At 48.1% G+C, this 14,657-nt stretch overlaps 1 protein-coding gene across 1 annotated transcript in view; it reads left to right on the top strand.

Annotated features, from left to right (window-relative positions):
- Positions 1 to 2,470: 2,470 nt before the first annotated feature.
- B4GALT6 (beta-1,4-galactosyltransferase 6) overlaps positions 2,471 to 14,657 on the top strand; it is a 48,990-nt gene continuing 36,803 nt past the window's right edge. Inside the window, exon 1 of the mRNA XM_038766470.1 lies at positions 2,471 to 2,680. Within this exon, the coding sequence (XP_038622398.1) occupies positions 2,545 to 2,680 (136 nt within the window). The 5' untranslated portion in view covers positions 2,471 to 2,544. The remainder of the gene's footprint in view (positions 2,681 to 14,657) is intronic.

The raw sequence follows: 14,657 nt of genomic DNA, 5'->3' as shown, positions 1-14,657 counted from the left end.
ACAGTAAGCGCTCAATAAAGACGATTGATGATGATGGTGACAATAATAATTGGCATTTGCTAAGCGCTTACTCTGTGCAAAGCACCGTTCTAAGTGCTGGGGAGGATGCAGGGTGATCAGGTTGTCCCACGGTGGTGGGGGCTCCCAGTCTTCATCCCCATTTCACAGATGAGGGAACTGAGGCCCAGAGAATCAATCAATCAATCAATCAATCAATCGTATTTATTGAGCGCTTACTATGTGCAGAGCACTGTACTAAGCGCTTGGGAAGTACAAATTGGCATCACATAGAGACAGTCCCTACCCAACAGTGGGCTCACAGTCTAAAAGGGGGAGACAGAGAACAGAACCAAACATACCAACAAAATAAGTAGGATAGAAATGTACAAGTAAAATAAGTAAATAAATAAATAGAGTAATAAATATGTACAACCATATATACATATATACAGGTGCTGTGGAGAAGGGAAGGAGGTAAGATGGGGGGATGGAGAGGGAGCTGAAGGAAGGGGCTCAGTCTGGGAAGGCTTCCTGGAGGAGGTGAGCTCTCAGCAGGGCCTTGAAGGGAGGAAGAGAGCTAGCTTGGCGGAGGGGCAGAGGGAGGCCATTCCAGGCCCGGGGGATGACGTGGGCCGGGGGTCGATGGCGGGACAGGCGAGAGCGAGGTACGGTGAGGAGATCAGCGGTGGAGGAGCGGAGGGTGCGGGCTGGGCAGTAGAAGGAGAGAAGGGAGGTGAGGTAGGAGGGGGCGAGGTGATGGACAGCCTTGAAGCCCAGGGTGAGGAGTTTCTGCCTGATGTGCAGATTGATCGGTAGCCATTGGAGGTTTTTGAGGAGGGGAGTAATATGTCCAGAGCGTTTCTGGACAAAGATAATCCGGGCAGCAGCATGAAGTATGGATTGAAGTGGAGAGAGACACGAGGATGGGAGACCAGAGAGAAGGCTAGTGCAGTAGTCCAGACGGGATAGGATGAGAGCTTGAATTAGCAGGGTAGCGGTTTGGATGGAGAGGAAAGGGCGGATCTTGGCAATGTTGCGGAGCTGAGACCGGCAGGTTTTGGTGACGGCTTGGACGTGAGGGGTGAATGAGAGAGCGGAGTCGAGGATGACACCAAGGTTGCGGGCTTGTGAGACGGGAAGGATGGTAGTGCCGTCAACAGAGATGGGAAAGTCAGGGAGAGGACAAGGTTTGGGAGGGAAGACAAGGAGCTCAGTCTTCGACATGTTGAGCTTTAGGTGGCGGGCGGACATCCAGATGGAGATGTCCTGAAGGCAGGAGGAGATGCGAGCCTGGAGGGAGGGGGAGAGAGCAGGGGCAGAGATGGAGATCTGGGTGTCATCAGCGTAGAGGTGATAGTTGAAGCCGTGGGAATGAATGAGGTCACCAAGGGAGTGCGTGTAGATCGAGAACAGAAGGGGACCAAGCACTGAACCTTGGGGAACCCCCACAGTAAGGGGATGGGAGGGGGAGAAGGAGCCTGCAAAAGAGACTGAGAATGAACGACCAGAGAGATAAGAGGAGAACCCGAGAGGACAGAGTCTGTGAAGCCAAGGTCAGATAGCGTGTGGAGGAGAAGGGGGTGGGCCACAGTGTCAAAGGCAGCTGAGAGGTCGAGGAGGATTAGGACAGAGTAGGAGCCCTTGGATTTGGCAAGCAGGAGGTCATTGGTGACCTTTGAGAGCGCAGTTTCCGTGGAATGAAGGGGACGGAAGCCAGGCTGGAGGGGGTCGAGGAGAGAGTTGTTGTTGAGGAATTCTAGGCAATTTTAGACTGGGAGCCCACTGTTGGGTAGGGACCGCCTCTATACGTTGCCAATCTGTCCTTCCCAAGCGCTCAGTCCAGCGCCCCGCACACAGTAAGCGCTCAATAAATACGATTGATGATGATGATGATGACAAGGGGCAGAGTCGGGATTTACTATGGGTGATTAGAAGGGGGAGAGGGGCGGGGCTGGGGGGCGCGCATGCGCGCGCCTTGGCCCCGCCCCGTCCCGCAGAGGCGCGGTCCCGTCGTCCGCCGCCGGCTGAGGGAGAGCGGGCGGGCGGCGGGGATGCTGCCCGGGCGGCGCGGGCGCGAGCACGAGCGCGGGCACGGGCGCGGGCACGAGCACGAGGAGGCCCCGTCCGGCCGTTTCCCCGCGGGTGTCCCGAGCCGCAGCGGCCCCGCCTCCTCCTCCTCCTCCTCCTCCTCCTCCTCCTCCTCCTCCTCCTCCTCCTCCTCCTCCTCCTCCTGCCCCCCCGGGCTTTCTCCTCAGCCTCCTCCTCCTCCTCAAGCGCCTCAGCCTCCTCAGCAGCCTCCTCCGGCGCGCGCCCGCCCGGCATGAGGAGGCGGAGCCAGCCGGGCTCCCCGCCACCGCCCGGGGGGCCCGGGCCCCGGCCCCGGACCGGGAGGCCTTCTTCTTCTCCTCAGCCTTCTTCTCCTCAGCCTTCTCCTCCTCAGCCATCGCCTCAGCCTTCTTCTCCTCAGCGTTTTTCTCCTCAGCCATCGCCTCCTCAGCCATCGCTGCCTCAGCCTTGTCGTCGTCGAGGCCCCAGGTGGGGGTGATGAGGCCCAGGACCGCCGCCATGCCGCCCCTCCGCCGCCTGCTGCGCCTGTCCAACCGCTCCCTCCTCGCCTTCCTCTTCTTCTTCTCCCTGTCCTCGTCCTGCCTCTACTTCATCTACGTGGCTCCGGGCATCGGTAAGCCCCGGGGGTCCCTCCCCGCAGCACCCGGATACGTGCTTGTAATAATAATGATAATAATAATAATAATAATAATAATAATAATAATAATGGCGTTTGTTAAGCGCTTACTATGTGCCGAGCACCGTTCTAAGCGCTGGGGGGATACAAGGTGATCAGGTGGTCCCGCATGGGGCTCACAGTCATCACCCCCCATTTTACAGGTGAGGGAACTGAGGCCTAGAGAATAGTGATAATAATAATAGTAATAATAATAATAATAATAATAACAATGGCATTTGTTAAGCGCTTACTACGTGCCGAGCACCGCTCTAAGCGCTGGGGAGGATACAGGGTGATCGGGTTGTCCCGTGGGGGGCTCGCAGGCTTAATCCCCATTTTACAGATGAGGAGACTGAGGCCCAGAGAATAATAATAATAATAATAATGGCATTTGTTAAGCGCTTACTACGTGCCGAGCACCGTTCTAAGCGCTGGGGAGGATACAGGGTGATCGGGTTGTCCCATGGGGGGCTCGCAGGCTTAATCCCCATTTTACAGATGAGGAGACTGAGGCCCAGAGAGTAATGATAATAATAATAATAGGCATTTGTTAAGCCCTTATTATGCGCCGAGCACCGTTCTAAGCGCGGGGGAGGATACAGGGTGATCAGGTTGTCCCATGGGGGGCTCGCAGTCTTAATCCCCATTTTACATATGAGGGGACTGAGGCCCAGAGAATAATGATAATAATAATAATAGTAATAATAATAATCATGGCATTTGTTAAGCGCTTACTACGTGCCGAGCACCGTTCTAAGCGCCGGGGAGGATACAGGGTGATCGGGTTGTCCCATGGGGGGCTCGCAGGCTTAATCCCCATTTTACAGATGAGGAGACTGAGGCCCAGAGAATAATAATAATAATGATGGCATTTGTTAAGCGCTTACTACGTGCCGAGCACCGTTCTAAGCGCTGGGGAGGATACAGGGTGATCAGGTTGTCCCGTGTGGGGCTCGCAGTCTTAATCCCCATTTTACAGATGAGGAGACTGAGGCCCAGAGAATAATGGTAATAATAATAATAATCATGGCATTTGTTAAGTGCTTACTACGTGCCGAGCCCCGTTCTAAGCGCTGGGGAGGAAACAGGGTGATCAGGTTGTCCCATGGGGGGCTCGCAGGCTTAATCCCCATTTTACAGATGAGGGGACTGAGGCCCAGAGAATAATGATAATAATAATAATAGTAATAATAATAATCATGGCATTTGTTAAGCGCTTACTACGTGCCGAGCACCGTTCTAAGCGCTGGGGAGGATACAGGGTGATCAGGTTGTCCCGTGGGGGGCTCGCAGTCTTCATCCCCATTTTACAGATGAGGAGACTGAGGCCCAGAGAATAATAATAATAATAATAATCATGGTATTTGTTAAGCGCTTACTATGTGCCGAGCACTGTTCTAAGCGCTGCGGGGATACAAGGTGATCAGGTGGTCCCGCATGGGGGCTCACAGTCATCATCCCCCATTTTACAGATGAGGGAACTGGGGCTCAGAGAAGTGAAGTGACTTGCCCAAGTGGCAGAGCCGGGGTTCGAACCCATGACCTCTAACTCCAAATAATAATAATAATAATAATAATAATAATAATAATAATAATGATAGCATTTTATTAAGCGCTTACTGTGTGCAAAGCACCGTTCTATGTGCTGGGGCGGTTACAAGGTGATCAGGTGGTCCCACGGGGGGCTCACAGTCTTAATCCCAGTTTACAGATGAGGGAACTGGGGCTCAGAGAAGTGAAGTGACTTGCCCAAGTGGCAGAGCCGGATTTCGAACGCATGACCTCTGACTACAAATAATAATAGTGATAGCATTTTATTAAGCGCTTATTGTATGCAAAGCACCGTTTTAAGCGCTGGGGAGGATACAGGGTGATCAGGTTGTCCCATGTGGGGCTCACAGTCTTAATCCCCATTTTACAGATGAGGGAACTGAGGCCCAGAGAAGTGAAGTGACTTGCCCACGATCACACAGCAGACATGTGGTGGAGTCGGGATTCGAACCCATGACCTCTGACTTCAAAGCCCGTGCTCTTTCCACTGAGCCAGGCTGTAATAGTAATGATAATCCCCACAGCACCCGGATACGTGTTTGTAATGATGATGATGATAATAACGGCATTTGTTAAGCGCTTGCTATGTGCTGAGCACCGTTCTAAGCGCCGGGGGGATACAAGGTGATCAGGTTGTCCCACATGGGGGCTCACAGTCATCACCCCCCATTTTACAGATGAGGGAACTGAGGCTCAGAGAAGTGAAGTGACTTGCCCAAGTGGCAGAGCCGGGGTTCGAATCCATGACCTCCGACTCCAAATAATAATAATAGTACTGATAGCATTTTATTAAGCGCTTACTGTGTGCAAAGCACCGTTCTCAGCACTGGGGGAGGGGGGGGTGCAGGGTGATCAGATTGTCCCGCATGGGGGCTCACAGTCATCATCCCCATTTTACAGATGAGGTAACTGAGGCTCAGAGAAGCGAAGTGACTTGCCCAAGGTCGCACAGCAGACGTGGCAGAGTCGGGGTTCGAACCCATGACCTCTGACTCCAAATAATAATAATAATAATAATGATGATAGCATTTTATTAAGCACTTACTGTGTGCCAAGCACTGTTCTAAGCGCTGGGGAGGATACAGGGTGATCAGCTTGTCCCATGTGGGGCTCGCAGTCATAATCCCCATTTTACAGATGAGGGAACTGGGGCTCAGAGAAGCGAAGTGACTTGCCCAAGGTCGCACAGCAGACCTGTGGCAGAGCCGGGGTTCGAACCCATGACCTCTGACTCCAAATAATGATAATAATAATGATAGCATTTTATTAAGCACTCACTGTGTGCAAAGCACTGTTCTACGCACTGGGGAGGTAACAGGGTGATCAGGTTGTCCCACGGAGGGGGGCTCACAATCTTAATCCCAGTTTACAGATGAGGTAACTGAGGCTCAGAGAAGTTAAGTGACTTGCCCAAGGTCACACAGCAGACATGTGGCAGAGCCGGGATTCGAACCCATGACCTCTGACTGCAAAGCCCGGGCTCTTTCCACTGAGCCACGCTACTTCTTCTTTGTACACATTTATTACTGTATTTCACTTGTACGTGTTTATTCTATTTAGTTTATTTTGTTGATATGTTCTGTTTTGTTGCCTGTCTCCCCCTTCTAGACTGTGAGCCCGCTGTTGGGGAGGGATCGTCTCTATATGTTGCCAACTTGGACTTCCCAAGCGCTTAGTACAGTGCTCTGCACACAGTAAGCGTTCTCCCCCTCCTAGACTGCGAGCCCACTGTTGGGTAGGGGCCGCCTCTATATGTTGCCAACTTGGACTTCCCAAGCGCTTAGTAGAGTGCTCTGCTCACAGTAAGCGCTCAATAAACATGATTGAATGAATGAATGAATAAATACGATTGAATGAATGAATGTTGCCAACTTGGAGTTCCCAAGCGCTTAGTACAGTGCTCTGCACACAGTAAGCGCTCAATAAATACAATTGAATGAATGAATGAATGTTGCCAACTTGGACTTCCCAAGCGCTTAGTACAGTGCTCTGCACACAGTAAGCGCTCAGTAAATACGATTGAATGAATGTATGTTGCCAACTTGGACTTCCCAAGCGGTTAGTACAGTGCTCCGCACACAGTAAGCGCTCAGTAAATACGATTGAGTGAATGAATGGATCAGAAGGGCGCTTACTACGGGCCCGGCACCGGATTAAACGATGGGGCAGATACGACCCAGTAACAGTCATTACTGTATATGTTAAGCGCTTACTAGCTGCCATTCATTCATTCATTCATTCAGTCGTATTTATTGAGCGCTTACTGTGTGCAGAGCCCTGTACTAAGTGCTTGGGAAGTCCAAGTTGGCAACATATAGAGACGGTCCCTACCCAACAGCGGGTTCACGTTCTAGTAGGGGGAGACAGACAACAAAACAAAACATATTAACAAAATAAAATAAATAGAATAAATATGTACAAGTAAAATAAATAGAGTAATAAATATGTACAAACATATATACATCTAAGCCCCGGGGCGGATATCAATCAATCAGTCAATCGTATTTATTGAGTGCTTACTGTGTGCAGAGCACTGTACTAAGCGCTTGGGAAGTCCAAGTTGGCAACATATAGAGACGGTCCCTACCCAACAGTGGGCTCACGTTCTAGTAGGGGGAGACAGACAATAAAACAAAACATATTAACAAAATAAAATAAATAGAATAAATATGTACAAGTAAAATAAATAGAGTAATAAATACGTACAAACATATATACATCTAAGCCCCGGGGCGGATACCGATCAATCAATCGTATTTATTGAGCGCTTACTGTGTGCAGAGCACTGTACTAAGCACTTGGGAAGTCCAAGTTGGCAACATATAGAGACGGTCCCTACCCAACAGCGGACTCACAGTCTAGTAGGGGGAGACAGACAACAGAACAAAACATATTAACAAAATAAAATAAATAGAATAAATATGTACACATAAAATAGAGTAATAAATATGTACAAACATATATACATCTAAGCCCCTGGGCCGATATGACCAACTAACAATCGTTACTGTGTATGTTAAGCGCTTACTAGCTGCCAAAAACTGTTCTAAGTGCTGGGGTAGATCCACCCCCCTCCCCCACTTTTAGACTGTGAGCCTGTTGTGGGCAGGGCTTGTTGCCCAATTGTACTTAAGTTAACAAGTGCTTAGTAATAATAATAATAATAATAATGGCATTTATTAAGTGCTTCCTATGTGCGAAGCACTGTTCTAAGCGCTGGGGAGGTGTCAAGGTGATCAGGTTGTCCCACGTCTCCATCCCCATTTTGACAGATGAGGGGATTGAGGCCCAGAGGAAGGGAAACGACTTGGCCAAGGTCACACAGTGGCGGAGGCGGGATTAGAACCCATGACCTTCGGACTCCCAGCCCGGGCTCTAGCCGCCTGGCCGTGCTGCTTCTCAGATAAAGGGGGGTAAAGGACTCTCCCCCAACCCCCCTTTCGCTCAGTGGAATAAGTCAATAAGTTTTTTCTCCGCTGGTCACTTCAGGTTTTGGGCTGCTTAACGCGTGCCAACTCGTTCATTCAGTTCAGTCGATTTTAGGAGCGCTTTCTGCGCGCCGAACACTGTAGTGAGCGCTCGGGGAAGCCCCATCCAGCCGTAAAGAGAGACAGGCGATCCCTGCCCACAGCGAGCTCACAGCCTAGAGCCTGGTGGGCTCCGTGGCGGGGGGGTCTCGCAAACCTCTCGCCCGATCCGACGTCTCACTCATTCCGTCGTATTGATTGAGCGCCTACGGTGTGCAGAGCACTGGACGAAGCGCTCGGAAAGTACAATTCGGCAACAGATCGGGATGCGGGATGGATGCAAGCGGGAAGGGGTCGGTTGTTTCCCGGTCTGGCGGCGTATATGTGTGTATATGTATATATACATATGTATATATGTTTGTACATATTTATTACTCTATTTTACTTGTACATATTTATTCTATTTATTTTATTTTGTTAATTTGTTTTGTTGTCTGTCTCCCCCCCCAGACTGTGAGCCCGCTGTTGGGTAGGGACCGTCTCTATGTGTTGCCAACTTGGACTTCCCAAGCGCTTAGTACAGTGCTCATCACACAGTAAGCGCTCAATAAATACGACTGAATGAATGAATGATGCGGGGCCCCGGGCTCCACTCACCTGCGCTCCAGCAGTAGCGGCCTAATCGGACTCACCCGACGAGGTGCATTAATTAAGATAAACCCAACGGGAAAGAATCGCCGTCAGGCAAACTGGATTTCGAGCTGGGAGTTGGCGGAAAGCAGCCTTGCGCAAATGCAGCCAACCTCTTGGACTTTCCTCTCCTCCCACTCCCTCCTGCGTCACCTTGACTTGCTCGTTCGTTCAGTCGTATTTATTGAGCGCTTACTGTGTGCACCCCCTCCTCCCCCCAGCCACACAGCGCTTCTGCACTTATCTGTAATTTTATTTATCTCTATTAGTGGCTCTTTCCCCCCCTCTAGACTATAAACTCCCTATGGCGGGGAATGTGGCGGTTGTACCATTATGGGGAACTCTTCCAAGCGTCTAGTACAGTGCTCTGCACACAATAAGCGCTCAATAAGTACGACGGGCCGGCAGACTGACTGGCCGGGTTTCACCAGGAGGCGTCCTGGCCCCCCTTGGAAAGCAGCTACTGTCGCGTCGTTTTAAGGCTCCAGGTTGTTAAATCCGAATCGGGTTTGTGCCAGAGATTTGACATTTGCTCTGGGTTTTCTATAGAATTCTCAGTTATAACTCAACCTAATCAATCACTCAGTGGCACTTATTGAGCACATACTGTGTGCAGAGCTGTGTACTAAGCACCGTGCTACTGAATTAAGTGACAGCAATTTAATCATGGCTGCAGATACTTGTACATATCTATTCTATTTATTTTATTTTGTTAGTGTGTTTGGTTTTGTTCTCTGTCTCCCCCTTTTAGACTGTGAGCCCACTGTTGGGTAGGGACTGTCTCCATATGATGCCAACTTGTACTTCCCAAGCGCTTAGTTCAGTGCTCTGCACACAGTAAGCACTCAATAAATACGATTGATGATGATGATGCTCCACCCCGAGACCCACAGCACCTATCATCATCATCATCATCATCAGTAGTATTTATTGAGTGCTTACTGAGTGCAGAACATTGTGCCAAGTGTTGTGCCAGGCGTTTACCGACTAATGGGGGAGACAGACATTAAAATAAACTCAAGTTAAGGGAGGCAGCAGTTTTCCTCTAGACTGTAAGCTCACTGTGGGCAGAAAACATGTCTGCCAGTTCCATTCATTCAATAGTATTTATTAGGCGCTTACTTTGTGCAGAGCAGTGTACCAAGTTCTTTTGGATTGTATTCTCTCAAGCACTTAGTAGCTACACTGCTGTGCACACAGTAACTGCTCAATAAACACTATCCATGATGGTGATGACTGCGGGATGGGCTGGAGTATCAAACTGCTTATAGGACCTGCAGCAGTGATTAAATTGCCATCACTTAATTCGGTGGTTTATTTCAGTTGCTTGTTTAAAAGTAGATGTTAATGTTTCGGGAGATTTGAGGATTCAGTCAGTTTGGTATCTAAGTAATTAGTAACATTTTAATCCTGTGAAAATAGCATCACTTGTAGAAATCTACCATATATCCTATTTTCAAATCATTTTGCTCTGTCTCTGAATAGTGGTCTTATCTCCCCTTCAGTTTGTTTTGTCAGTCCCCTGAGTCTAAAAAAAAAAAATCATTTGGTGGTTGTCAACGGCCTACACCATCTGTATTAAAGGCAATGCGTCTTTCTCCCTTTCTTCCCCTCCCCTCCACTCCAGTGAGTTCCTTTTTAAACCTAAACAGCCAAAACAGTCTGCAAACACTTGGAGGATCTTGAGGAGTCATTATCATAATATTGCTTATGTGATGGGTTATTTCTGTGTTTGTGTTCCTGGCTCCCGTGGCATTTAAACTTGCTAGAAATAGAGGAATATTCAGATGCATGATTTCATGATGATGCTTGAGAGGCAAGTTGTTTAGTAATTTTGCTAAATGCTTAGTGAGTTTGAGCTGAGACCTTTTCCCCAATATGATTGCTAAATTATATTTTTTTCCTGACTGGTGTTCAGAGGGCCTCGCATCTTCATGCGGCAACAAAAACTTGGGGGAAAAACAGGTAGTAAAAATACATTCAGAAAGGACAACTGTGTTCACTCTAAGGCTTTTATCTTTCGATTCTTTTAAATCAGCTTCTCAAATTCAGTTTTAATAACTAAGTTCACTTAAGAACTAAACAACTGTAGGCTGTGTAAAATCACTAGATGTTCTTTTCTCTTTTTCCGAGTTTACCTGTGTCTGTCAGGCCTTGGAGAAAGAAATGGCACATTTTGTACATTCTTGATTTCTTTGCACCTTCTAACCGTCATGATCTGCATTTTCAAGTTGGTCGTTTATCTGCCAAGATTTTAATTATTTGATACCTCTCTTGAAGTCAACAGAAAGAATCCAAGGTCTAGACTTGGAGACTGTTTGGTCCTCCCTAATCCATCTGGACGGCAGTGGAAAACATTGTGAGCGTATACTACGAATCTCAAGCAGCTCATTCAAGAATCCCACCGAGGTGCAGTCCGTTGCTGAAAAGACAGGCCTGCCGTTTATTGCGAACTAGGAGAAATAGCTGAGCCTCGCTTGGGTGGAGAGATGGGGAAAACGGCCAACGCAAGCACTTAAGGGTTTTCACGTAGGAGATGGAAGCATTTTTCCCCCACTTTGGTCCTTCCCATCTTTCCACGAGCCTCCCCTGTCCGCTTTTCCGTCAGGCCAGAGTGGTGGAGGATACCTGGCAGAGGCTCAGAGGGGTTCCCCGGCACCTGGCCAGGAGAGATGTCTGTTGCATCCTCCTGCGCTGCAACTGCAGCAGTCAATTTAAGCGGCAGCTGCTCTACACGTATCAGCGTGACAAGGATTTTTCCTTACTTCTCAAACAATGGGAGAGGGAATGAAAATTCCGGGTCGGTCTTTTCGGCCACACGTGGATGAGACCACACTGTCGAGAGTGACATCTTTCAAAAAAAAAGGGGGGGGGGGGCAGCCCCATACAGTAAGCACTCAAATGAATGAATGAATGAATGGAAAGAGAATGGTTAAAGGGAAGAGGAAAAGGAGGAGATGGGGGATGAGGAATAGGGGAGATGGGGATCAGATCAGACCTACTTGGGTCAGCATGGAAGGGGGCCTTGACCAGTGCCTCTGCCTGGCTTTTGTTCTTGACATAATCCCACCAGCAGGATGCTAGTCGTAGAGTAAGGTGGCGATCCACATGGTGATGTACACCTCCCATATACTTGAAGGAAAATGCATTTTCCTCTGAGTGTGTCATATGTTTTAGTTTTCAGTAGAGACCTAGCCCCCTTCCCAGGAAGATTTAGCAGCTCTGTCATGGCCAGGTTTCCCTGGTTTGTGCTGTTAATGTTACTGACGAAATGATGTGGTCACAAAGCCTGGACTTGAAGCATTTTTGTCCTTAGGAAAACTGATCCTTCATCACTTTAATGAGAGATAAGCTATATTAGAGCATACTACGGGAGACATATCAAATGCGATTAAACCAATCAAAAGTCAGAGGCAAAATTGTCTGGCGGAGCTTGCTATTTTTATTTAATCAGTGTACAAAATTCATTACTATGAGATGAAAATTACCTCTGTTCGTGCAAAGTAGCAGGGATTTAATTTGTAAGGTTTGGTTTGGAAGATGAATGATAAAACTGAGATTAATCTTATGCACAGAAAAGCGCCTCACTAGTTTAATATGGGCTTTATACGACTTTGAAATGGTAAGTTTGCTGTATTTTTCCCCAGCAATGCCAAAACTAAGCTTCATGTGTGCTGTATAGTTTTTCCCTTTGTGAATTTTCTACCGGTGACTACCAACACAAATTTTCTATACCAACCCAAATAACTCTGCCTTATACCCTCTTTGACAAAATATGTCCTTCGAATACACACCTTGAAATTAATCTTCATCCCATTTTTTTCTCCTTTGCAGAAGCATTGCCACTCAATAATTTGGAATTATGTCTTTGAAGACAAATGTTTTTCAAACAATTTATCAAAATCTATGCTACAGCAATTTTAAAAGGTCACCACCCAGTTATGTCTAACTTTAACTTTCAAACTAAAAGTTTCATGCCCAAACAATCTTAGCTTTGTATTAAGTAAAGCGAAAGCCCGTAACAATCAAAGGCATCAGAAACAATGCTTTGTTTCATGAGGTTGAGAACCGATTTTCGAACCAGTGCTCATTCTTTTCATAAGTGTGTATCATCTGAGGAATATCAGTTGAATTAAGATGGCAAAAGAAGGTTAACCCGTGTAATGTGGAGGAGTTAGGGTGGATCAGAGATCCACCATAATTTGATAGCTAGCGTGTTTTCCTCCCTCCAACCCCAGCGTAAAGGCAGATATTCTCTAGGGAACTCATTACTCCTGAGTTGACCATCCCAGCTACAGAGAAACATTCACGCTACAGATATATTTTAAAAGTGCATTTTATTTATTCTTCTATAATAGTATCTGATTTAAGAACCCAGATTATTGAAACCCTGCCGAGGGTACAATAATTAAAAATTGCTTCCTAGTCTTAGGGTATTTTCTTCCGGTTTCACCTATCTTGCTGGTTGAATCAATTGATCAGTGGCATTTATTTAGTGCTTACTGTGTGCAGAGCACTGGGAGGAAACGGTACAACAGAGATGGAAGAGGCATTTCCTCTCCCCCACAAGTTTACAGTCTAAGGATCTCAGTCAACTTCAGAATGAATAATACCCTTCTAGCTCTAACGTGGCTTGATATTTGTTTAAAGGGATGTTAATACAGCGTTAGTCAGGATTTAGGGAGTTGAGTTGGACCCTTTATAATAAACTTTTCATCTTTAGATGGCATTGCTACATCTCAGCAGATATTTTTTTCTATCAAACGCAACACCTTGAAATCTTAACGTGTCCTAATTCACTTTTGCAGTGTATTTTGACTGAAAACATTTCTGGGTTGTCGTAGGTTTCAGAGTCCTAATTTTGACTCTGACCCATTTTTTTTTTTTTTACCTGAACTCTGCATTCGTTTCATGTATTGGAAATTTTCCTTCATTTGTTCTTTTCCTTCCTGAGAAATCTAGGGTTAAGCTTCCTGTTCAAATTCTAGATGCTGTTTCCTAGATTTTTAATAGTCATTAAAATTCACACTCCAGTCTCTGCGCCTAATGCTAATCCCAAGGCTCTGTGAGTCTGCTCACCACCTGCTTCATTTGATCATCTTGCCTTCCTCCTCTGTATGTTCATCTCTCAGGCCTTTCCAACGTGCAGCTCACACTTTACGTTAAGCCCAGGCCCAGCTAGGTGGTTGTCTTTGTGTGATATGTACAGGTCTGTGAATCTCTCTTTGTGTACATCTGTCTGCATGGCTTATTGCATTTAATTTGGTCGACTTCTCGGTGAAAATAGCCCTATCTTTTTCACTTGCTTCCTCTGTGTTCAGCACTGTCCTGTGAGGTGGTGGAGGCGGTAGCAGTGGGAGGGCTGGTAGTGGCGTTCATGGCATATCTCATCATCATCATCATCAATCATATTTATTGAGTGCTTACTGTGTGCAGAGCACTGTACTAAGCGCTTGGGAAGTACAAGTTGGCAACATATAGAGACAGTCCCTACCCAACAGTGGGCTCACAGTCTGCTCCCGCTGCCACTTTGAGTGGATGGGCACAGGAGGCAGTCGGGGTGCCCAGAGTCACTGCCCTCCAAGCCTTGGATGATGCCAGGCAGGCCAGGGACGGGAAACCGGGTTGTAGCACTTGTGATCCCTGCCATCCCCGAGTGTGGTCATGCCCAGAGTAGGGGGTGTTTGGGGGAACTGCCTCAGTCTCCCAGGACCCCACTCCCCCTGTGGGGCTGCTGGGGGAGGAGCAAATCAGTTACCCAGCCAAGTCATCGGTGCCCCAACCACCCGATCAATCGCCCGGCTTCCCCTGATGCTTCACTGGGTAGAACAGCTCGAAATGGTTGGGGCAGGTTGGGGCTGTTAACAGAGCTGCTTAGAAGAGGGCCAGCGACGTGATGGCAGAGTGTCTGTGGCGGGGATGATATCAGGCTCCTCAAACCCACCCTCCTGCCCCCTCCAGAACAGGCAGGGACCTATGGGTAGAAGGAGGTTCTGGGTTCTGGTCCTGGGCTGTCCCGCCAACCGTTTCTTCTGCCCATAGCGGGAAGGCGGCACCTTGGGCCTCTTGCCCACAAGGGCTTGTTCCTTCCACCCCTCCTCCCATCTCCCCGCTGGCGGGAGGCTGCGAGAGGAAGGGAAGCTTTACTCTCTCCTAGGGGTGAAGTGGATTTGAGTGAGGAGGGACAGCGAGCCCTTCAGATGCAGAATTGGGTGGCTGTGGTT

Source organism: Tachyglossus aculeatus, chromosome 25, assembly GCF_015852505.1.
Source record: "Tachyglossus aculeatus isolate mTacAcu1 chromosome 25, mTacAcu1.pri, whole genome shotgun sequence".
Lineage (NCBI taxonomy): Eukaryota > Metazoa > Chordata > Mammalia > Monotremata > Tachyglossidae > Tachyglossus > Tachyglossus aculeatus.
Note: the sequence above shows the minus strand (reverse complement) of the source record. Positions and strands in the feature narration are given on the sequence as shown.